The sequence below is a fragment of the Geotrypetes seraphini genome, chromosome 1 (assembly GCF_902459505.1).
Source record: "Geotrypetes seraphini chromosome 1, aGeoSer1.1, whole genome shotgun sequence".
Classification (NCBI taxonomy): domain Eukaryota; kingdom Metazoa; phylum Chordata; class Amphibia; order Gymnophiona; family Dermophiidae; genus Geotrypetes; species Geotrypetes seraphini.
In genome coordinates, this window is record NC_047084.1 from 54,212,633 (window position 1) to 54,238,746 (window position 26,114).

General features: G+C 40.6%; 1 protein-coding gene across 3 annotated transcripts in view; it reads right to left on the bottom strand.

Moving 5' to 3' along the window:
* Positions 1-26,114, bottom strand: part of ITGA2 (integrin subunit alpha 2) — a 145,272-nt gene that overhangs the window by 46,621 nt on the left and 72,537 nt on the right. For all 3 annotated transcript variants that reach the window (XM_033931502.1, XM_033931512.1, XM_033931519.1), the window contains 6 exons: positions 23,275-23,351; positions 23,048-23,186; positions 19,354-19,499; positions 15,433-15,576; positions 6,453-6,656; positions 3,565-3,695 (listed from right to left, as the gene is read on the bottom strand). In XM_033931502.1, the coding sequence (XP_033787393.1) occupies positions 3,565-3,695; positions 6,453-6,656; positions 15,433-15,576; positions 19,354-19,499; positions 23,048-23,186; positions 23,275-23,351 (841 nt within the window). The remainder of the gene's footprint in view (positions 1-3,564; positions 3,696-6,452; positions 6,657-15,432; positions 15,577-19,353; positions 19,500-23,047; positions 23,187-23,274; positions 23,352-26,114) is intronic.

The window sequence follows — 26,114 nt, forward strand, 5'->3', positions numbered from 1 at the left end:
CACTGAATGCAATGCAGCACCCATGTGATAAGTGTCTGCCCTGTGTGATAGAGGTAGGGCAGATGCTAGACACACCCCAGGCTTTGCACGTACTGTGCACTGATTTTTGCTCCTAATGCACAGTAACTCCCAAATTCTATATATGGCATTCTAAGATGATCACACTTATCAATGTGCATAGCCAATTTGTATGTACAACTCAATTGTTTAACAAGCCAATTGGTGCTAATTGGCAATTAACACAATAATCTACGATAATTGGCACTAATTAGAAAAACGAACAACCTTGTAGGCACATTCTATAGAGTGCTGCGCATCAGTTCTAGTGTACAAATCTCAAAAGAGGTCATGGCCAGGGGAGGAGCATGGGTGGATCATGGGTGTTCCTATAAGTTAGGTGCACTGTTATAGAATATGCCTGATCCACATATGACTTAGGTGGTATTTAGGCCTGGTTTTTCTTGGCCGAAATGGGTGCATCCAGGGCAGGATTAATTTGTCGAGGGCCCCTAGGCACACAAGTACACTGGGCCTCCTGCCCCGCCCCACTCCACCATGCGCCCAGGCGGAAACAGGAAACTGCGTCAGAGGGAAGCTTTGGGCAAGCAGCACCGCTTGCACAATTACAGTTCCCATTGCCTTTCTTACCCGCGTTGCTTGCTTGTCTTACTTTCCGTCGATGGGGGGGCCCATGTTGCCGATCGAGGGGGGTGCCCACATTGCCGATCGATGCTGGAGGGGCTCATCGCCGTTTGGAAAAAAAACAATGTTGATGCCCTCCTTCATCGGGCCCCCCTGACCATTTTGGGCCCTAGGCACGTGCCTACTTGGCCTATTGGTTAATCCTGCCCTGGGTGCATCTAAATGTTAGTGACATGCACGGCCACTAAGTGCAATTCTATCTATAGCGCGTGCCTTATATAGAACACGCTAAGCGCCATTCTGATCAGCGCTAATTTTTTAAGCTCCATATACAGAATTTGAGGGTAAGTTCAAAAACTTACTGCACTTTAGTAAACATACTCCTCAGTATCTTTTCCAACAAGCAAAAAGCTGCACACGATAGAAACCACAGGAACCTGAGGAAGGGACCTAGAGTCCCTGAAACCGGGCTGGTTGAACCTACTCCTGAATTTCATCTGACTTGGCAGTTTACAGTGTCTCCTTGCCTTTGTTTTTCATCTACGGACCATGCCTGCAAGCTAAGTTTTCCTTTTTGATTCTGGGAGTCAGCTAGGGGGACCTTCAAAGTATTTTTCTCTGTTTCAGCACTGTGAATATGTGAGTTATTATTAGCACTATTGAATTTCACCTTATTTCACCCTATTTTTGATTTGGTTTGGGATTCGATGATGGTGTGCAGGTGGAGGTTATTACACCTCCACCTTAGCATGTGAGTGTTGGAGATGTTTTTCTCCTTTCGCTGATCCTTCACACTGAGACTCCCTCCTTTTTTCAATTATATTATTTATATGGCATATGATTGGTAATCCAGTGCTCGAGACAGAAGTTAGTTACTTTGAAGGTCCATCAGACCTTTTTTTGCTGCTGTTTGTGGTTTCCTCAGTATCTTTTTGCAGCACAAGGGAAAAAAGTCAGTGTTTTCATGGAATGGAACCATAATGTGTCAGTATTATAATTTTGTAGACCAGATCTGTTATAAACAAAAGTTTGTTAACTGTCATAAAAAATCCTGGGGCCTTTTTAATAACTATATTAAACGCTATCATGCACATAACACAGGATAAAAGCCTTACTGCAAAACTTGTTAAAGCACGTTGAGCCTGATTCTATTCTCCACCCCTAACCACACCTACTTTTCAGGTAGGTGTCTTGACATAGGTGTCACTAGGTACCGCACAGTATTCTGTGCATAACCCTAATTAACTAACCACCTCCCCCCATTTACAAAACCTTAGTAAGGTTTTTAGCACCAATGTGGTGGTAACAGCTTCGACGCTCATAGGAATTCCATGAGCGTCAGAGCTGTTACCGCTGCGCCTGTTTTGTAAAAGGGGGGGGGGGGGGATTTATTTTAAATCAGATTTTAAGGGCAATGTCAATTACCACACCAATTAAAAAAAATAGTGTTCAAATTTTAGTTAGGCGTCGCTAAGTGTCCATGATTAGGGTGCCTATTGGCACCTAAAGTAGGCACCATTTATAGAATTAGGCCCTTTGTGTTAATTTACCAGTCAACGTTCACTAACCACAAACTTAGCTTTTAAAATATTTTTTTACGGGAGAGGCTATGTCATGGGCTGGCAATGGGCCAGATTCTATAAATGGTGCCCTAGCTAGGAGCCACTAGGTGCCATAAATGAGGCTGCCTAATGATGCCTAACTACAATCCACATCTAACCTAAATTACAAGAATCAATTAGTTTAAATGGCGTGGTAATTGACTGCACCACTGAAGTTTTATTTATTTATTTATAAATTTTTCAAATTATTTAACAAGCATATAATCTTGTACAGAAAAGTGCAATCAAGAAAACATATCATTAATTATTTCCAAACTTGAAAATAAACCAGAACTACATAGAAGGGAAACTTAAAGTCCAAGAAATCGATATTAAGAACTTGAGGGCTGAAATGGAGGATTCAAAAAATACCATTGTGAATATACAGCAAGAATGAAAAGTTTCTAAACAAATTAATAAAACATTAGTAAAAGACAATTCCAATTTACGAATAAAACTGGAGTCTCTAGAAAATTTTTCCCGTAATAATAATATTAGGTTGATCAACTTTCCTAGGATTGCGGCTGTAACTCCTAGGGATATGTTGAAACATTACATGATGGAGACTCTGGAAATTTTTGAGGATATGTTACCACCATTTACTCATTTTATTATTTGCCTATCAAAAGAAATGAACAGCAAATACAATTACAAGAGAATAGCCAACCACTTAATATATCAGCAACGCCCAGGACTTTTTATGACTCCAAGACCTCTTTCAGAAGACTCCATATCACAGTATTTTGAGAGGTTGCATAGTATTCAAAACGCTACTCCTTGTGACCCTGGGCAAGTCACTTAATCCCCCCATTGCCCCAGGTACTTTAGATAGATTGTGAGCCCACCAGGACAGAGAGGGAAAACTGCTTGAGTACCTGAATAAATGCATGTAAACCGTTCTGAGCTTCCCTGGGAGAACGGTATAGAAAATTGAATAAATAAATGATCTAGAAGACTTTCAAGACTCCTGAAGCAATCCTTTTTGGCAGAAACATGTACATGTCGAGTCATTGAGTTAGTGGATGACTAAAGTCATTGAACTATTGGATGAATAAAAGGACGTTTATGCAATAGATTGTGTTCACCAGTCTTATTAGGACAATTGCACCCCTTATTTTGTAGAAATGATCTTAGTGCATGGAAAAATCCTATATAAAAATGTGCAATGCCCATTTCTGAACACTTTTTGGTAAAAGGGTCCCTTATTTATGTGACAATATTTGATATTTTGCAAATCACAAAGTATTATTCAAACTAAAAGAAGAGAAGAGAAAAACACGGTGTATCTCTGACTATTTTCAGAATTAAACCATTCACTAACCAGAGCTGAACCACTTTTCCAAAGGCACCAATGGAAAGGTCAGTGATAGTGTCATCATTTAAGTCTTCATGTCCATCCACCGATCTTCCAAAGTACTGTAGTTGCTGACCGATTGTAGATCCCAGAATTTTCTGAAAGAGAAAGCTTGAATATTGACTACTGTTGCTAATACTGCACCTTTATATTTTTTAAATGAGTGAAAACAGTAACTTTGGAGCCCTTTTTCTAAAGCTCAGCGTATTCTAAGTGCCATATGGCCCATAGATGCAAAATAGGATGCACAGCATTTAGCACATGCTGAGCTTTAGTAAAAGAGGCTTTTTGAGTTAGGATCTTAAATTGGCCTCTCGGAAACTTTACTAAGGGCCAGATTCTATAAATGGCGCCTAACTTGGTAGGTGCCTAGAACAACAGCACCTACTGCATTTCAATTAAACTTAGGCGCTGTTTGTAGAATCCACACCTATCAGCACCTAAATTGTATACCTTAGGCACCGGTATATTAAGCCAGAATTTTATTGGCCTAAAATACCAGAGTCTAAGGTAGGTGCCTACCAATGCCTAACTCAATCTATGCCCAAACTCTGTCCCTAACGATGGTAAGTGCCTAATCGATGTGATAGGCGCCTACTGAGTTAGGTGCCTACTGGCAAATTAATTTTTTAAATCATTTTTCAATTGACTTTTAATTAAAGAAACATAGGGCCTGTTTTATGAAGTCGCGCTAGTGGCTGCGCTGCAGTAACGGCCCTGAAGCCCATAGAGATTTAAAGGGCTTCGGGGCTGTTGCCACACGGCAGCCACTAGCGTGGCTTCTTAAAACAGGGGGATAGGTTTTTTTTTTTAATGTGTTTCCCCCCTGTCTAGTGGAGGAGCCTATGATATACAACTTCTTGAGCCGTTTCTGGCTTTGTGAATTAACAGTGACTTTGTAGCCCTGCTTTCATCTCTCAGGCTCATTTATTCAATATTATATTTGTTCAGCTTCCTTGTGGCTACACTGTTAAAGCTTTTGATTTGCCAAGTGCTTGTGTACTTTACAGTATTTGTTTTTGGCAAGTTACCTTGTGATTGGATTTATGATGCACAATCTTGATATCATTGTGACATCATCAATATGCACCTAGATGGCAGAATGTCACTAAAAAATAATAGGAACTCCCATCTAAAAGGAAGCTCCTGTGGCTCAGTGGTTAAAGGCACTTCTTCCATCTTTCACAGGTCTTAGGCTCAGATCTACACAACCCCTCTCTCCCCCCACAATTCCCTTAACAGCTTCTTTTGGGTCTCATAAGAGAGTATGGGTTGTGGACTTTGCCATTTATATTTGCACTCTGCCCTTTCCAGGATCCAGAGGGAAACTTATTTTTACCCTGGGTTGGCTATGATCTCCTAAGATACTCTATCATCTCACATGGCAGGAACCCATGCTTAAAAAGGAAGCACATGTAACTCAGTAGTTAAAGGCACTGCTTCCATCTTCCATAGGTCATGGGTTCAAATCCCTAGTATGGTCAGGTATCACAGCACATATTCCTATTTTTTTAGTGACAATCTGCCATCTATGTACATACTGATGATGTCACAATGATGTCAAGATTGTGCTTTAAACATGTCTACTTGCTCTGAGCCACATCCATTGTGAGTAGGGTTTCTCTTCTTATTTTCTTAAACTTTGGGAATGAGGTTTAGTATGCAATACATTTTATCATGTGCTTTGCTTGAGTAATGCATTATTAAACTTCATTTCCATTATTATCAAAGAGGAGTCCTCTTTATACCAAAAATTAGAAGATTTAGTATGTAATATATCCTGTATATATTTCTTTTTTTTCCCATATGTTATGATTGAGGAACACAAAGACCAAAAGAGGAACTGGACAAGCGTTGAAGGTACATGTTTGATATTTATCCTAGAGAAATGACTTCTTATGAATCAAGAGGATATAAGCTTGGCTTTTGAATTGACATGTGGTTTACTATCTGAGTGTGTGTGGTGCAGTGGTTAGAGCTATAGCCTCAATATCCTGTGGTTATGGGTTCAAACCGTTCACTGCTCCTTGTGACCCTGGGCAGGTCACTTAATCCCCTTGAACCCACCAGGACAGAAGGGAAATATGGTAAAGTAGCTGGATGTAAAAACCACTTAGGATATAAGTGGAATATAAATAATTAGATAAATAAATAAAATATAATAGTGGTGCTTCTGTAAAATTGGGCTGCCTTGTGCATGCTATGTAAAAACAACAACATAAAATTGCTGTTCTAGTGACATCATAATGCTAAAACACAAAAATGTTCTAGATGTTGTGACGACATCTATGAGCTGCTTAAGAGGCGATTTTATAAAGCATGTTTAATTATATAGATGTGTTTAAATTCACTGAGCACAATTCTCTATTGTGTGTCTATGCTTAAGAGAATTGTTGTGCTGCTAGATGTATAAACAACACTTACCTTTTGGACGTCCTTTACAGAATTTGCCCCTAAAAGTGTACTTTAACAAATAGGAATTTTGCTGTTTTAGTGAGTGAAGGATTATGTATAAATTTTCCTGCAATTTAGTAGCTCACTGAAATGTGCACTAATTTTTAGCACACCTCTTTTGTATGCACAAGCATGCTGCAACTGAAACGGGAGGCACAGGAAAATAAACAGAAGTTGGAGGGGAGTTGCTTCAATTTGCATATCAAAGGCAACAATTTCAAATATGTATTTATTTTATTATTTATATATCACTTATATTCTAAGTGGTTTACATTCAGGTACTTTAGCATATTTCCCTATCTGTCCCAGTGGGCTCAAACTCTATCTGTATGAACTATGGCAATGCTCCTTGAAAGATCTACTGTTAAATTCTGAGTAAAGGATTTTGCAAAGGTTCCTACCTGGGAATATTTGTTGCGTATAGTTATTTTATTTCCATTGTAAATATAAATGGCTCCAGAGTTCTGATTCTCTAAAGGTGCGCCTACTACGACATCATTGAACCCATCCAAATCGATATCTGAGAGGGCTGCAATGGCTGCTCCAAATCGACTGTCACCCCCACTCTCAGGTCCTTCCAGAAGTTCTCGTTGACCTAGGATTCCCTTTTTAAATGTACAAGAAATGAGACATAAATACTTTACTTGAATTAGAAGAGGTACTGCTGTGTCTGGAACTTCATAGTGTTGTTTACTACTACTGCTACTACTACTACTACTACTACTACTGCTACTACTACTATTACTACTACTACTACTACTACTTATCACTTATATAGCACTGAAAGGCGTACACAGCGCTGTATATTGTGACATTTATAGACAGTCCCTGTTTGGAAGAGCTTACAATCTAACTTGAACAGACAGACATGACATATAGAGTCCAAAGTGAGAGGAGTTAGGAGTCGGAAGCACTTTTGAAGAGGTGGGCTTTTAACTGGGCCTTGAACACTGCCAGAGATGGAGCCCGCCTTAGGGATTTGGGCAACTTGTTCCAAGCATACGGTGCAACAAGGATGGAGTCTGGACTTGGCAGCTGAAGAGAAGGGCACAGATAGGAGGGTCTTACCAGCTGAGTGGAGCTCATGGGAGGAAACACAGGGGGAGATAAGTGAAGAGATAGTGAAGGACAGCTGAGGTATCCAGCCCTTCACCATGGCCAGTTAAACCATTAGGCAGACTAGATGGTAGGCTCAGGCTACAGCTTGTAAAGGTGGCAAAGAGCAACTACAGTCAAAGCAAATGATAGATCCTGATAGCCAAAACAATGTAAAAACCATCAGGGTCTGATTCTATAAACAGCCTACATTATAGACATTGCTTGGTATGGTTGTCATTTAACCCCTAGGTGCCCTTTTAAAGAATCATGCCTAGTGGTGCCTAAGCAGACTTAGGCGTCGCTAGGCATCCTAAAGGTAGGTGCTGCTCCATTAAGCCAGGTTTTTACAGATGCTTAACGATGCCTAACACAACAATGCCTATTCTCTGCCCATAACCACGCCTGCTTTTTCATATAGGTGTCAGTAGGCATCCTTAGGCATCCTTAGGCATGGGAGGGCGCCTGCACTTAGGCATCATTATAAAAAGTTCCTTGAGAGAACCCTCTCATTGCAAGCCGCTAAATTGAATGTATGGCTTGGAAAAATTATGTTAGAGGTCTCTTCCTATCTTGATTTTAGAAAATTGCTAAAGACTCAACTCTTTGATAGGGTGTCAGGTCAAAAGCATGCCGGGACAAAGGCGCGAGCAGACAACTGAGCGCAGCGTGGAGGTGCGCGCTGAAGAAAAAGACTGTTTTTAGGGGCTACGACGGGGTGTGTGGGGGGGGAACCCCCCCACTTTACTTTATACAGATCGTGCCGCGTTGTGGGGGCGTTGTGGGGGGTTTGGGAGGTTGTAACCCCCCCATTTTACTGAAAACTTAACTTTTTCCCTGTTTTTAGGGAAAAAGTTACGTTTTCACTAAAATGGGGGGGTTACAACCCCCCAAACCCCCCACAACACCGCCGCGATCTGTATTAAGTAAAGTGGGGGGGCTCCCCAACAAAACCCCCGTCGCAGCCCCTAAAAACAGTCTTTTTCTTCGGCGCGTGCCTCCGTCTTACACTCAGTTGTCGGTGCGCGCCTTTGTCTTCCGCGTTACTGTCTATGAACCCTTTGATAGGCTGGTATCTTAGTGCATTCTGCTTCATTTTTTCAATCAAGTTCCTTATATTCAACTTGATGTATTTTATCTGTTCTATGTATTACTTCTTTCCCTGTCAAGACGGTATTTTCTGGATTATATCGTAAATGCTTTCTGTCTTTATCTGTTTTTAAGTCCATTATTCTAATTTGTATTTTATCTGTATCCCATGTATTAGCTCACCTTGTTGTGAACCGCCTAGAACATTTTCAGTATGGCGGTATATAAGAATAAAATTATTATTATTATTATTATTACGCATCCTAAGAGTTTGGTGCCAAATTCTTAACTTAGATTTTTTTTTTTTTATTGACTGAAAACCAGTGTGGTCAATTATCACGCTTATTAAGCCAATTTAAAAAAAAGGTTCTGCACAGATCCTGAATTTAGGTGACACTAATTGTCCTATGTAATATCAGGCCCCCAGTGCTCACTTTTACATTTTTATGTGCTGTTACAGGAGTGAATGTATTGAGGTGATCACAATGGTTTATTTGGCAAATGTTAGGAGAAGGAGGAGCTTATAGTACTAGATGTTAAGGACTAGAAGTTTGGGTGCCCCAAAAATGCACACAGATCGCAGAATGTGGCAGGAACTACTGCCATTTTGCCTTCTACAGCGCAGGTCTATAACCAGGTTCTATCTGCTCCTAGTAGAAAAGAAGAAAGCCTTGAATCTTCCAAAGGAAGATGTCCTGGTTTCTGCTACAATCCCTCTCTAGATCAAGGGAACCCCAGAATCCAATAGATCAAGATTTTCTGAATCCTACTCCTGGTAGAAGGAGGCACTGCCTTGAAAGATTCACAAGATCAGAGAATAGGATTACTATTGAAGCAAGCCTTCGAGGTAATGGGATTAGGGTTACAAGCCATGTTCCACAGTGGTCATGTTGCTAGGACATGTTTTCACTGGGGAAAAGAGATGCCAGACGAATGTTTGGGGGAATGTCGTATCATTCAGATCTTCTAGTTTATCTCTTAGGAAGCTAAAGAGAGATGTGCCTCAACAGACTTCAATCATAAAAGAAGAGTCCTTCAGCTTGCACTCCTTGATGAGATCAAATTGTCAACTACCAGAAAGAGAATGTTTTTTTTAATATTGATCCATCTTTGTGAAATTCACTGCCTGATGAGATTTCTGTTGCTTCTTATTTGGGATTTTGCAAATTTGTGAAAATGTGGCTATTTCAAGCAGTATTTTCCCTCATTAAGACTTTTGTAAATATCCTTGAAAACTTGAGTTGTTAGTATAGACTTGCCTCTGCATTTTTTTCTTTTCTTCTCCATTGAATGTATTATTATTTTGATTGTAAACTGTTTTTGCACTCTGTAAAAGGTGGTGTACAAAATTATTAAATCAAGTTTGGGTCCTTCCCAGGTGCAGACCTTGGAGATGGGTACAGACTTTCTAGCTGATGCCTCACATGACCTTATTTAAGCATCTGCCAAGATGAAGGCCCTGTTAGTAGCAGTATGGCATTTCCTGTGGCCCCTGGGGCAGTGGCACCCAGCATCTTCTCTGCTACTTGAATGCCCTCCTGCCCCCACAAAACCTCTTTAAATGTTCGCCGAACCAAACAGAATGTTCCACCTGCTACTCGAGCCAGACTCAGCTTCTTTCTGACATCACGCCCTGGTTCTGCAACCAGGAAGTGACATCAAAAGGGAGCCGAGGCTAGCACAGACAGCAAGTGGACGATGCTGCTCACGCTGGTGAACATTTAAAGATGTGCGTGGAGGGCAGAGAGGAGAAAGGCACTGGCGCCAGGGCCCCCCCCCACCCCGCCCGTGAAGATGGCACTGGGCCACTGGGCTTACCTCCCACACGATAGTTGTAAGCACTAATTGCACTAAAGTGAACCTTTATAGAGTTGGTTTTCAAACTAGGCTCAAAAGGTGCAGGACGTATTCAAGCAGTTTTTGTGTAAGAGAAGGACAGAGGATCTAAGGCCTTGCCCTCACACCAGACAGCAAATCTCCACTTAAAAGTATAACACCTCTTAGTGGAATTATTGAATTTACTGCACTTTAGCTGCAAAAGATAATGTACAGTAAGTGCAAAGCTTGTGCAGTAAGGTCCTGGTTCTATAAATGGCACCTACCGGTGCCTACCTCTTAGGCATCGGTCCATGCAATTAGCAATCAACTGCTAGGCATCGCTTACAGAATTGGGCTTAGGTGCCAGTAGGCATCCTAGTGGTAGGCGCCATTATAATAGGCCAGGATTATCCTGGCCTAATTTACTGGTACCTAAGTCATACCATCCCTACTTTTGGCCTCTAACAACACCTACCTTTCAGGTAGGAGTTACTAAGTGTTGTTAGGTGCTGCATGCAACTTAGTGGAAAACATTTTTTATTGAACAAAGAAATAAATGAACATAGAATACAACATGAAATAAAGCTTTTGTTCAAAGACAAAATTTTTTTGTGACAACAGCAACGTCTACCCCACCGACCCAAGGGGGACAGAAAAGAATGATCAAGATTGAACCAGGACATGGTGAAAATAAACCAAGTAAGATATAGGAAACCAAATAGAGAAAGCAAAACAGTATTCTGTCTCCCCATCGCTCCCCTCGTACTAGAAAAGTAAAAAGCAGGTATAGCTATGATAAACAATCAATAGGGGAAAGGTGAAATCTGCATACAACTTAAATCTGCATACAACTTAAATTTTATTATGTAGGTTAATTGGCATAGTAATTGACCATGCCATTAAAACCTAATAAAAAAGCATTAATTTAAGTTACGTGCAGCCACACATGTATAATGTCACAGACTAACTGGTTTAAGTTAGTCTGTGACATTATACATGTGTGGCTGCACGTAACTTAAATTAATGCTTTTTTATTAGGTTTTAATGGCATGGTCAATTACTATGCCAATTAACCTACATAATAAAATTTAAGTTGTATGCAGATTTAGGTTAGGTGGCGCTAGGCGCTACTGATGTAGGTGCCTAGCGGCGTCTAACTTAGGGGCTACTTATAGAATCAGGAACTATATGAAGAAGGCATGCCCAGTGCAGGGAAATCAAAACATGTAATGTAAGGGACTTAGAGAGCAACACATTACTCTAACCTCCCCCCCCCCCATGTGCCAAACATACCTTTGCATGTAATATAAGGGAAATCAATGCATATAATGTAAGACCTACTCAACATTAAAAAAAGAAAGAACCACTGGTGTAGTGCAACTCTTCTCCTTCTTCTGACCTACATTCCTCCACTCCTTGATCAAAGTTACCCAATATGAACCCCTTCTTCACCCCCCTCCATTGCAATCCCTTTGCATAGACCGCTCCCCAATCCAATCCTGAAGACACAAGTCAACTTCCACAAAAAGGATGCAGCGTAATGAGGAGGGGGTCACGGCAGCACTGTATTCATTGGCTGGTGGGGCATCAGCATACCCACCAGCAAAGGTATGTTTAGCATAGGGGGTGGAGGAGGATGGCACAATGCATTGCTCCCTAAGTCCACCCTTGAGTGCCCCCAAAATTGGAGGGCTGGCTACACCTCTGGTGTGCACATAAGAACATAATAATTGCCAGTGCTGGGACAGACCAGTGGTCCATCATGCCTAGCAGTCCGCTCAAGCAGCGGCCCTTAGGTCAAAGACCAGTGCCTGCATACGTTCTGGTTCAGCAGGAACTTATCTAACATTTTCTTGAATCCCTGAAGGGTGCTTTCCCCTATAACAGCCTCTGAAAGAGTGTTCCAGATTTCTACCATGCTCTGGGTGAAGAAGAACTTCCTTACGTTTGTACGGAATCTATCCCCTTTTAACTTAAGAGAGTGCCCTCTCGTTCTCTCCACCTTGGAGAGGGTGAACAATCTCTCTTTCTATACTAAGTCTATTCCCTTCATTATCTTGAATGTTTCGATTATGTCCCCTCTCAGTCTCCTCTTTTCAAGGGAGAAGAGGCCCAGTTTCTCCAATCTCTCACTGTATGGAAACTCCTCCAGCCCCTTAACCATTTTAGTCGCTCTTCTCTGGACCCTTTCGAGTAGTACTGTGTCCTTCTTCATGTACGGCGACCAGTGCTGGACGCAGTACTCCAGGTGACGGCGCACCATGGCCCGGCATGATAACTTTCTCCGATCTATTCGTGATCCCCTTCTTAATCATTCCTAGCATTCTGTTCACCCTTTTCGCTGCCGCCGCCCTTACTGCTTTTAGCACTATTCTCTGGCAATGAGCTCAAGAGCTTAATTTTGCAATGAGTGAAAACATATTGTCTTCCATTGTTTTAAATGTTCTAATATTTAACTTCAAGGTGTGTCCCTTATTCTTTGTACTTTTTGACAAAGCAATTTGCATATAGCTATTCCATTACACTCGGGTCTTTATAGTTCTCTAGCTTATTTCTCCTCAGCCCTCTCTTCTCAAAGCTGAATAATTTTAATCTCTTTAGCCTTTCCTCATGTTCGTCATTCCATCCCTTAAATCAGTTTGGTCCCTCTTCTCTCTACCTTCCTAGAAAACTATACCTAAGCCCTGCTAAGCTATCAAATATCTCCTACCTTTTAATGCTCTAGGCTGTAAAAATTAATTTTAAAACTACAGTATAGGCAAAAGATTTCAAGTCTTTCTAATCCATCTAATGCCTGCCTTTTAATGTTCTAGGTTGTAACAGTTAATTTTAAATCTATTTCAAAAGATTTTAAGCCTTGCTGAACTAATACCTGTCTTTTAATTCTATAGACTTTAAGAGTTAATTTTAATGGCAAAAGTATTTCTATTTAAACAAGCTCATAAATGTTAGATTTTTTTTTTTTAGATAATTCAACTAGATTTTATCAATAAACCTACACATTTACTCATTGCAAAATATGATCATGTTACACTTCTCCTACAAGATGCACACTGGTTACCTATTATACACAGAATAATGTTTAAAATCATATTATTAACATTTAAAATCTAACAATCACATGAGCCGTTATTTCTGGACAGATTACTAATACCTTACTCTTCATTAAGGACGCTGAGATCGACGCAACAAAACTTATTAACCATTCCTTCTTTAAAAATAATTGGGACAAGAAGAGCAACCATATTCTCAGTACAAGCACCCCAACTGTGGAACAATTTACCAATTTATCTACGTAACGAAACATCATTAGTCAAATTCAAACGCGGTCTGAAAAGCATTCTTTATAAAGATGCATTCAATACATAGATAGATAACTCTAATAAACACAGTACTTATTCCCTAAAGAATCAAATGAGTATGACATTAATATGGAAATTATAAGTGCTTTTATAATCTTAATCCTCTTATTTTTTCTCTTCTATCAAAAGATCATTAATTTTAATCTGGATCTTTATACATTCCTCATGTTAAAAATCATTTATTTTTAAACTGATTAATTATTCTTAACATTATCTCTTTCCTTGAATCATTTTAAAATAATCAAAGCTTTTTCTATCAATTAATTTTCTTCATACTTTTTCTTAATTGACCCTATCCTTATGTACAAACCTTAAATGTTTGGTTTTTTTTTTTTATAAATTGTATGTCTACCCTTTACCCACTTGTTCCAGTTTGTATTAATAGAACATAATGATTAGTCTATATAATTTTGTCACATTTGTATTTGTCATCCCTGGCTTTTACTGTATATTACAACTAGCTGATGCCCCGGCGTTGCACGGGTATTTAATTATAGCAATAACACAGTAAATGGATTCAAATAAAGATACTTTATAGTGGTGAATGAAATTATATTTTTACAGCTTTATAAAAAGTACAACATTCAAATTATAATGTGAAATATTTGACAAAATGAATACAATACAACAAACACAAAACTTGATTATAAACAACATTTTTAGTTTCACCTCCAGGAGCACGAACATATAAATTCTTGGGTGAAGAGATCCCCAGAACATATCACCCCAGGTAGTTGGAATTACTGTGAGAATGGCAGCTTTTTACATTTTTTTCCATTGACATGAATGGGTGAAATCTGATTTTCTGTTTGTAGCTCCGCCCACGTGTGCAGGTGGGCCGCGATACCCCCAGAACATATCACCCCAGGTAGTGAGGGATCTGCATACCAAGTTTCGTTCAAATCGGTCAAGCCGTTTTTGAAGTACTGTGAGAATGGCAGCTTTTTACTTTTTTTCCATTGACATGAATGGGTGAAATCTGATGTTCTGTTTGTAGCTCCGCCCACGTGTGCAGGTGGGCCGAGAGACCCCCAGAACATATCACCCCAGGTAGTTGGAATTACTGTGAGAATGGCAGCTTTTTACATTATTTCCATTGACATGAATGGGTGAAATCAGATTTTATGTTTGTAGCTCCGCCCACGTGTGCAGGTGGGCCGCGAGACCCCCAGAACATATCACCCCAGGTAGTGAGGGATCAGCATACCAAGTCTCGTTCAAATCGGTCAAGCCGTTTTTGAATTACTGTGAGAATGGCAGCTTTTTACTTTTTTTCCATTGACATGAATGGGTGAAATCTGATTTTATGTTTGTAGCTCCGCCCATGTGTGCAGGTGGGCCGCGAGACCCCCAGAACATATCACCCCAGGTAGTGAGGGATCTGCATACCAAGTTTTGTTCAAATAGGTCAAGCCGTTTTTGAATTACTGTGAGAATGGCAGCTTTTTACATTTTTTCCATTGACATGAATGGGTGAAATCTGATTTTCTGTTTGTAGCTCCGCCCACGTGTGCAGGTGGGCCGCGATACCCCCAGAACATATCATCCCAGGTAGTGAGGGATCTGCATACCAAGTTTCGTTCAAATCGGTCAAGCCGTTTTTGTGTGATCGCGGCACATACATACATACACACATACATACCTCCGATTTTATATATATACATTATGTAATACGCATTGAAATATTGGATATTGCGTACAATCAAAATTTAATAAACTTGAAACTTCTATCCTATGCTCTAAAAGTCATCAGATTGATCCAAGTGATGTTCACTTACCCAGAGAGACTTCCTCTTTCATAACTTTCTAAGAAAAAGTCTAGTAAACTAAGGAAGTTTGAGGAGTTGTCACGGTCTTGGGATTAGAATTTGATACAGAATAGCATTGTGTTTTTGGGGCTAGGAAAACAGGAGAAACACCCAGGCAAGCCTGAAAAATATTTAAATTAGTAATGAGGTCACAGCCCCACGATGTCAACATTTTGCAATCTCAGCTTAATATCTTTTGTTTCATTTACCTTTGTGACAGTAAACTTATAGACCCGGCCTTCTTCTTTCTTTAGATCATTCATGAACATTGGAGCAGCCACCAATAAGACATCAGTAATTGAATCTTTGTTTACATCCACTGAACAAACCACACTGCCAAAGTAGGAACCAATCTGAAATAAGAAAGAACGCAATAACATAATTATCCTTCAGTCTTCTAGTTTCCCTCTGCACTAGAGGGAGGAGGGTGATTTTTAATTATTTTTTTAAATTGTGCTTTACTTCAAACTTGTTTGAGGAGGCCGATAATCAAATGTGGAAAATAAATATGTGAAAAACTGGCAAATTTTAAATAATCCACCTAAAGTTAAATGCCTACATTGGTGCACCTAACTTAATTAATAGGCTTAATCAGTACTGATAAATGACATTTAACACCTCATAATTGTGTTTAATTGGACTTACTTGAAAGTTAGATGCCTAACTCATAAAACATGATTCTATAAAAAGTAGGCACCTAATGCAAAGTGCCTACTTAAAAGTGGGCATTAGGGGTGGATCAGGGGCATTTTTTGAGTTAGGTGCCTCTTTGTGAATTAGGCGCAGTTAGGCACCTAATTTAGGCACAGGTATTTAGGCAAAGGAATCCCTGGCATAGATTGAGTGAACTTAAAGCTAGGATGCTTTAGCAATGCCTAAGCCCACTTAGGTGGCAATGTAATTCTATACCAGTCATGGGCAAACTACGGCCCGTGGGCCATATCTGGCCTGTTTAGTTTTTTATACCGTCCCGCCGACCATCCGAACCCTGCCAATCACGAGACCGCGAGCAGCATCGGGTTGGCAGCACTCTAAACAGGCTGCTTCGTGGCCTTCTCTCATCAGGTAATTCCCTCTGCTGCATCACTGATGATGTCATCAGTATCGTGGTACAAGGAAGGCCACGACGAGAGAAGGCTGCGTAGCAGCCTGTTTAGAGTGGTGCCGGCCAGACACTACTCTGGAGGGAGGTATGTAGGGCTTGCGGTCGGCGGGGTTCGGATGGGAGGGAAGGATGCAGGGTCAGTGGGGGTTTGGCTGCATGGTGGGGGCAGGTGCTCAAGGGTTCTGCTGCACGAGGGAGGAAGGGAAAGATGGAAGCTGGGCAAGGGTTCTGCTGCCTGAGGGATGGGAGGGAAGGAATTATAGAAGCTGGGCAAGATTTACGAACCCATTGTGGCCCACGAGTCAAAAAGTTTGCCCACCCCTGTTCTATACAGTGCACTTAATTTTGATAGAATCATGCTTAGTGCCATACTAGTCGACGCAAATATTTTCGGTGAACTATATAGAATGGGGCCCAGGTTGGTGGCTTTGACCATGGCTGGGGGCAGGAAGACTGGCATTTATCATACACTTTCTCAGTAGTAACTCAGGGTTAATTACATTAAATACAGTAAGTATTTTCCTCTACCCAGAGAGCTTACAATCTAAGGGGCTTTTTTACTAAGGTGCACTGAACCATAACGTGGGCTTAGCATGCTCCAAAAGGATTACCACAGCATACACTAAAGCACTTTGTGATAGGTTTTCTGTTTGCATGCACTAATTATGTGCTATTTATTTGTTTGTATTTAGTTTTTTTAGGAGGTGTGACTTAGATGGGAATGGGGTTGGAAGCATTACCCACTTAGTGCACTCACATTACTGTAGGCTGTTTTGTTATGGGGTGACTATGAGAGCACTTAGGCCTTGATTCTATAAAAGAAAGTCGCCTAAAACATAGTCACTAAGGAGCGCAGCAGTTATCACCTGTCAATCTTACGTTAGCCTTTAGAGAAACAGGAGATGACAACTTCTTAAAGAATGGAAAGATAGAACAAACAGCAAAGGAGACTCTGGTGTCCAATCACCTTTATTGTATCTCAACACGATTGTGTTTCAGTCCCAACTAGGCCTGCCTCAGAAGTCTGAAAGTTTTTTCAACGTATTGAAAAAACAATCTTTTCTCGGTTTCAAGAAAGGAGTTCACATCAGATTGTGGAGCTATATTTCAGAGGCAGGCCCAGTGTCAAGTCTTGAGATACAATAAAGGTGATTGAGCACCAGAGTCTCCGCTGTTCATTCAATCTTAAGTTAACCACCATTTATAGAATTGTGCCAAGCAGCACTTAAACTAAACTTCGATGCTGGTAGGTGCCCTAACCTTAGCCTCTTGCTATTTATGTTAGGGTTTTCTTGGCCTAAATCCTGGTGCATAAGTCCAGTTTAGGCACCTACATACAAAACACTTCCAAGATCCACCCACGATCTGCCCCTAACCATGCCCACTTTCTGGTAGGCACCTTGGATTAGATGACTACCTGAAAGCTGTAGGCACTTACCATTCAATTAATTTTTGCCAATTATGAGCTGCTAATTGCTCATTATCTGCACCAATTAAATTCTAAATAGTTAAGTTAGGTGATTTAATCTAGGCACCTAACTTTAGGCGTCTTTTATAGAATCTGTCTCCTAAATAGAAAGTGACATGTGCTCCAGCATTAATTATTTGCAGTTGTCATATGCTAATGACAACTTCAGTGCATGGCCCACAAAAAAAAAGAGAAGAAACGTCTGTTTTTGTTGCCATAATAAAAATAGGCTCAAGGCTTGGGAAAGTCTTGCATTAAGATGCACTAAGCCCAGATTTTGCCATGGCTTAGTAAAAGAACCTCTGAGTTTGTACCTAGAAAACGGAGTGAAATGACTTCCCAGGATCAGAAGGGGCATCAGTGAGATTTGATACTCTTCCAGACAGATGCTCTTCCCTACAGAACACATGCACTCTGCAAAAATATTCTGGAGAGGTGACGAGCCACACAGGACCACTGTTAAAAGTGGTCTAGACATGTACTGGCCCAACATTTTAAAATGCAGTGGCAGTAGTAAATTTCCACAAGCTGCATGGAAGGTTCCTTACATAGCTGGCCAGTCCTCTTCCAATGATGTAGGTGTTCCTAAGTCATGGAGAGAGGTGGGGGGGGGGGGGGGGGGGGGAGGAGAGAAGCCTTTCCTGGTATGTCACATTGTGCATCATTTGAGATGGCTGTCATTCTCTCACTTCCTTCCCCTGCCACATGTCCATTGGATTCCCAATGGGTTTAAGTTGGTAGTGTATGTTTCTACGGTTCTATACCTCCATTACAACAAAGGTCATACACTGACTTCTTACCAAAGCACTGGAATCAACTCCCTCCTAGCTTCAAATCCCTTGAGGGACTTTTGAGCTTTAGAAAAGCAATAAAAACTTACCTCTTCACCTGACTTCTCAGAACAAGCTAGCATTCAGACCGTTACTCCCAAACCACTGTACTCTTAATAGATGTTCAACTTACTCTCTCCCTGTGCATGCTTCAGGCTTCATGCGTCTCCCTATGCATGCTTCAGGCTCCAATTGAACTAGACGCATCTCACTGTACCCATATTGTATTGGCTTGTGTGCCTTGTTGTTAATTGTTATGTATGTTACCATGTAACCCATTCTGAGCTCCTTGGGGAGGACGGGATATCAATCAAAATAAATAACCTGCACATTTATAACAAGAACTGAAATTTATCATTGGGCCCAGAGAATATGATAATTAGGCAGACAACTAGAGGGGAAATGTTACATGCTATTCTGTAGTCAGTCTCACATGTTCTGATTTATACTCCACTTTTGCTCAATACAAGGAAGACATTCACTATTTGCAAATATATATATATATATATACACACATATATATATATGTATATATAAACATAGTTCTTAAAGATTTCAAAGGATGTCAGAATTAATTAGACCTAGACAATAAGATAAAATGTATCTTTGAGTTAGTTCAATATTTTAAATCCACAGTATATGTGAAAGGAAATGGCTTTTATTGATCTTTGTCCAAGAGCACTTACTTCTGAACCAGGTACTCCTAAAGCAGAATTATAGCACTTACCTGTTCCCCTTTCTGGTACTGGAGGATTGAAATGTTGCCTTTGCTGTTAACATTATACACTACTACTTGTCCAGTGTAATTAGTTCGAGGAGCACCAGCAACAAAATTTACTTCATTTTCAATGGTAAGTACAGTGACAGAATACCCTGTAATATAACAGTAACAGATTTACACTAGGGCTGCACAATGATTACATTTTTTTAATTGCACAATGAATCATGATTAAATTTTTTAAGCACATGATTAATCACAATTAAAATTTTTAATCTCACGATTAATCGCATAAAGTGACCCCCCTCACATTTCCACCTGTACAGTGCAAAATATAGACAGCAGATGCAAATTCTCAAAACTCACATATTTCAGTTACTAAACTGAAAACAAAATCATTTTTCTTACCTTTGTTGTCCAGTGATTTTATTTTTCTAATCATGTTGTTCATTGTCTCTGGTTCTGCTCCTCGGTCTGTTCTCTGTTTCAGGGCATCCTCTCAACTCTATTTCTTTTCTTCCCTCCTCTCTTCTTTACTTCTTGTCCTATATACATGTTTCACACTCAGCGTTCTTTCCTTTTTTTCTTCCTCTTCCTATCTTTCTTGTTTTCATCTCTTCCCTTCCTCTTCAGTCATGGGCACAATCTCCTCCAGTCTCCTCCCCTCTTCCCTCCCCTCTATGAGCACTCTCTCTTCTCTCCTCTCTTCCCTTATCCTCCCCTCTCCTCTATGAACACCATCTCCTCCCTTCTCTCTTCCCTTCCTTTCTCTTCCCCCTCTCCATAGACCCCATCCCCTCCATTTCTCTTCCCTTCCCTTCCTTTACTTCTCCTTCCTCTCCCCTCCCTCCCCCCTCCATGGGCACTATGCTTTAGTCTGCTTTCTCCCCTCCCACAACTGACATATGCTTAACCCCTCCCAGAATATTTTTCTCTCTTACTGCTGCCCCAGGCTCTCCTTCAGCTTCTTCCCCTGACCCCCTACTCCAGTAGCTCTTCCCCTCTTGCTGCCTTACTTTTTACGGTATCTTATTCCCCTTCCTCCTGGCAGCCCTCTGAATTTGCCTGTACACACGCTGCTCCTCTCTAGCAGGAGTCCTCCCTCTCTTTTGCCAGGAAGTTTCATCATCAGGAGGCTAGAGAGGGAGGACTCTGGCTAGAGAGGAGCAGTGTGTGTACAGGCAAGTTCAGAGGGCCACCAGGGGAAGGGGGAGGGGAATGAGATGCTGGAGAAATACGGGGCAGCAGGAAAGGAAAGGCTGCTGAAGTTGGAGTCAGGGGAAAAAGCTGAAGGAGAGCCCTGGGCAGCGGTAAGAAGAAAGCATATGCCATGGAGAGGAGGAAAGGGAAAGAGATCAGCTTGAGCCCTGGGTAGCGGTAAGAATAAGGTGACCATACGTCCCGTTTTCAATGGGACAGTCCCGTTTTCGGGCCGACCGTCCCGTTGTCCCAACCCGCCGCTTCGGGACACCAAAATGTCCCGTTTTCAGGGACAGCATCCCGAAGCTGTGCGCAGGGACACCAGGACGGCCAATCACTTTCCCTCCCTGCTGCACCGATTGAAATGCTGGGCCACCACCGCTGCTTCTTGGCTTCTTCCCGATATCAATTTTGACGTCGGAGAGGAAGTTCGGGGCCAGCCAATCTACTCCTTACAACTCTTGAAATGACAAATGATCCACTCTTTACAACTTTAGTAATGACAAATATTCTTCCACTGTAACCCCCTTTCATAAATCTTTTGTAATCCGCCTTGAACTGCAAGGTAATGGCGGAATAGAAATCTCTAATGTAATGTAATGTAATCATTGGTTATTATTCATCCGTGTATGGACTATGAGTTGTAGCATATAGTAGAGATAAAATTAAAAGAACTTTTATGAAAAAAGAAAGTTAACCAGGTAGATTACTTTAAATGTGGTGCTTTTGGTTTATGTAAATATACGTGAAGGTAAGGAATCCAGGTTCCAATACAATTTACCATTCGTGATTTAAGATTTTTCTTTATATGCATATGTTGTATACGAGGAGGCGCTGAAAAGTTCTCAACCCAACCAAGAAGGGAATGATGTGGAGCCATGAAAATGATTACCCTTTCAAACTCTTTTTAAGGTCTGGAAACAGAAAATAATCAGATGAAGCAAGATTCGATGAGTAGTGTGGATGATCTATGCACTGAAATCCCAATTGCATCAAAATATCCATCTGTTTGCCAGCCTTGTGAGCAGGTGCATTGCCTTGCAAGAGAACTCCTTTCTGCAGCTTTCCTCTCTTTTTCTCTTTCAATGCCTCCTTTAATAGGCACAACAAGTTATAGTAGTATTCTGCATTAACTGTTTGGCCCCTTGCAAAATAGCAATTACAAAAAACAAAAGGAATTGACCCCAAAATATCCACAAAGAAGAAAATCCAGAGAAAACAAAAAAAAAACTCTGTGGAGTGATGATGTTCCTAAATGGACTTTATTTGAGAGTGTCAAAGTTCCAAAGGAACACTGAAATCATCCACATAAAATAATTCCATCCACATAAAAATAAATCATCCACATAAGAGCCTTAAAGGACCTAATCCACTAGGGATACAGGATCCAACACGGTCCGCGTTTCAACAAAAAGTCTTCTTCAGGGGTCCCTGGGGGTCCTATAAAGGTGAATACGTGGGAAACAATTGTGTGGTGAGCCGGAAGTGAGACACTGCTTGCATTTGCAATGGAAAGGGCCCTTTGCTGTAATGTTGTAAATCAAGTGTTGCTCATGTTATATAAACTGGATTTTATGGCAAACAGGTCAAAGGTAGATCTTTCATGTTCAATCTATTAAAATTTATGGGTTAAATCAAACTGTAAACTGGAAGAGATGTTTGATTCTTAGCTAGACTGCTGATTGGTAGATGGTGAGTTATTGAGTTTCCACATCAGTCATTTGTTGGCAATGGGAAATAATATCAGTTTTGACAGTGAATGAGTATCAAGATAAATCCATTAACGGCATTTTGACGCAGTTAGCCATTCCTTTGAAGCAGCAGTTGCAAAATGGAGGAATAGTGTTTTCACAAGATAAGTGTACTCTATTTAACTGTGGCATATTGTTGGTTGAGGAATTTGTTTTTATCCAGTAATTATAACTCCTAGCCTTTGCTAAACCAACATTGTGGTGCAAAGCTACCGTATGCAAGTTTTTGGGTTTTATTCTCCTCAAAAATCATTCTTTGCTGTTAAGTTGGTAAATAGTTTAATTGAGTAGTTGTATGTCATAGAATTTACTGACACTTTGAGACATTTTACTGACACTTTGAGATGTTGATTAAAGAGGACATCTCAAACAACTACGGATGGGCCAAGAAAGAAGATAAAGGTATGGTCTTAACCAAGAGTGATAGTAGAAACCGTAGGCTGCAGTTTTATTGTTTTGTTTTCATTGACAGTAGTCATTGGAGATTATTGCATTGAACATATGACTTTTTCACAAAAAGATCCAGAAGGAATTGAAAAAAAAAAGAGCCTTGCAAAAAAACAAGACAATACTAGGAAAGGAGCCATACTATGCTACAAGTACGCATTTATGAACTCTGTATGTAGCAAATACCCCCTACAATGACACCCCCTATGCTCACAAAAAAGCTAAAATAGAGACGCAATGTTGGAAGCTAATTCAGCAAATGAATGCGTGGTGTACAGTTTCTAAAATACCATGTGGCACCTTACCTAGGTAGGAGCTGTGGTTTTTGTCTTGTAGAATTGTCTCAAATGCATCCCTAGAGTAAATAGAAACTTGGTTTGCTGTCTGCTGGACTACTGTGCCACTCCAGTCATAGGCTCCAACAGCACCCAACATCATAACGTCCTAGAGAAAACAAACAAGAAATACTACAGTATATAACTCCAGCAGCAAGCATAAATTTCAGGAGTACAATGCTATACTATAAACATACCTTTTGTTTTGAGTAATATGCACTGAAGCCAACCTGTGACATTTCCATTTGGAAGGTATTGCCTCCTTGCATTGTACCTGGTATGAAAAGAATATTTCAAAAAACAAATCACATTGCAAGAACAAAGCTAATATATGTACCATTTGCATTTATGTTCTGGTCTTGCAAGGTAACTAATAATGTTTGATCAAGAGTTGAAACAAGTAAAAAGAGTAGTAGGCCTGTCTATGAAAGATCCAGCCCCCTAACTCCCCTGCTGAATTCCTGAAGAGAGATGGGACCAGGTCAGGAAAATGAAGTATGTGTTCAGGAGTAGATAATTAAACAACTACAAGATGTTATCTCATAGTTATGCCATACTTCATTCTGTGTTATTTATTAATCTTACTGGTCCTCAGCGGGCCACCACACACTCAAACTCTCTCATTGTGCTGGGCTTTATGCTCCCACTCATCATTGGACCCAGTATAGTGTTTTAAATATTTTAAGAAATAATTTAACTTATTCAAATAATTGTGTACTAAAAGTACTTAGCTTGTGCAAAAGACGCTATTCAGGGGGAGTAGAATCACCAATCACCAACATGTTTCGCCCGTGTGGTTCTAAGGGCTTTATCAAGGTTCCCACACCCTCTTTACTCATTCACCCAACCATTACGTCAGAAATGAAAAAGGAGTAGATAATGACACGGAGACACATTTGACTTCGTTCCTGCAGGAACTCAAGTTCTCCGTTCCATCCCCGTGAATTTTGTCGCTGTCTCTGTTCCTGCCCCATTCCTTTAAGCTCTGCCTTAACCGCACAAGCTTTAAAACTTATGATTTTAAAGTGTTTGAGGCTTATGCAAATGAGGATGGAGCTTGCAGGAATGGGGCAGGGACAGGATGGGAAAATGAGTTCCCGCAGGGATGGGGAAAAATTTGTCCCCGTGCCATTCTCTATTCAGGAGTGATTTCCAGCACTGGGTCCCTAATTTCCAATAACCAATAACCTCAGTTATAGTTCCCCTGAAGTTAAGATTTGGAGACTTTTTCAGTCCTAAACTTGGGCGATTAAGGTCAGCTAAAAATAGATGCATATCATAACTATCTAAACTGAGGCTTGCAGCAATTTTTAAATATCAACCTAAAAGAACATAAGGGTCACTTTTACTAAGAAGTAGTAAAATGTAGTCTTAGTATGCCTTTATATGGATTTTTCTGTGCACCAAGACTATTTTTACAACAGCTGCTAAGAACATAAGAATATAAGGCGTATGGGGTCAGACTTAAAAATCTCAATCTGTATACTTTGGAGGAAAGGCGGAAGAGGGGAGATATGACAGAGACAGTTAAAACCTACGTGATGTAAATACACATGAGTCGAGTCTCTTTAATTTGACAGGAAACTCTGCAATGAGAGGGCATAGGATGAAGTTAAGAGGTGATAGGCTTCGGAGTAATCTGAGGAAATATTTTTTTACAGAAAGGGTGGTAGATGCATGGAACAGTCTCCCGGAAGAGGTGGTGGAGACAGAGACTTTGTCTGAATTCCAAAGGGCCTGGGATAGGCACTTGGGATCTCTCAGAGCGAGCAAGAGATAATGGTTACTGCAGATGGGCAGACTAGATAGGCCATTTGGCTTTTATCTGCCATCATGTTTCTATGTTTTTGTTTCTAAGAATAGCCTTACTTAGTCAGACCAATGGTCCATCAAGCTATGTACTAATGTTTCAATTAGTGTGCAACCATTAAAAAATTTACCACATGAGCACTTACCACCACCCATTCTGTAGGCAATATGGCCCTGATTCTATAAAAGATAGCTACAGTTAGGCACCTAGATCGGCGCATCTATGCAATCTAGAAGCTACTACCACTACTACTATTTATCATTTCTATAGTGCTGAAAGGCATACACAGCGCTGTGCATTTAACAGTCTAATTTGGACAGACAGACAGGACAAAAAGGAGTTGGGATACTACTTACAGAGAGAATGATAGGATGAACATAGGTATCTTATGGTGAGTGTGAATTAGGAGTTGAAAGTATCCTCAAAGTAGTGGGCTTTTAGTTTGGATTTGAATACTGCTAGAGATGGAGCAAGGCAGTCTGTTCCAGGCATACGTTGCAGCAAGATAGAAAGGGCAGAGTCTGGAATTGGCAGTGGAGGAGAAGGGTACAAACAGAAGGGACTTACCCAATGAGTGAAGTTCACGGAGAGGGGGAGCATAGGGGGAGATAAGTGAGGAGAAATATTGAGGGGCTGCAGAGTGAATGCACATGTAAATCTTTAAGAGGAGTTTGAGCTGTATTCAGAAAAGAATGGGGAGCCAATGAAGTGACTTGAGGAGCAGGGTAATGTGAGCATGGCGGCTTTCATGGAACATAAGTTGTGCAGTGGAATGTTGAATGGATTGAAGGGGAGAGATGGTTGAGTGGAAGACCTAAGAGAAGCAAGTTGCAGTAATCTAAGCGAGAGGCAATGGGAGTGTGGATAAGGGTTTTGGTAGTGTGCTCAGAAAAGAGATGTCAGATTTTGGTAATATTATAGAGGAGGAAATGATAGGCTTTAGTGGTTCATTGGATCTGAGTGGAGAAGAAAAGAGAGGAGCCAAAGATGATCCTGAGGTTGCAAGCTGACAAGACAGGGATAAGGAGAATGTTGTCCACAGAAAAAGAGAAGAGGGGGAGGGGGAGGAGGGTTTAGGCAGAAAGATAAAGACTAAAAAATGACAAAGAGAGAGGTTGCCTATCTACCTGTTTGCCTAGATCTATGCTACCTCAATGTTAACATCTTTCTTTTCTTTTGGGGACCTCCTTGTAAACATGGAGTAGATCTTATCAAGTATATTCCTCT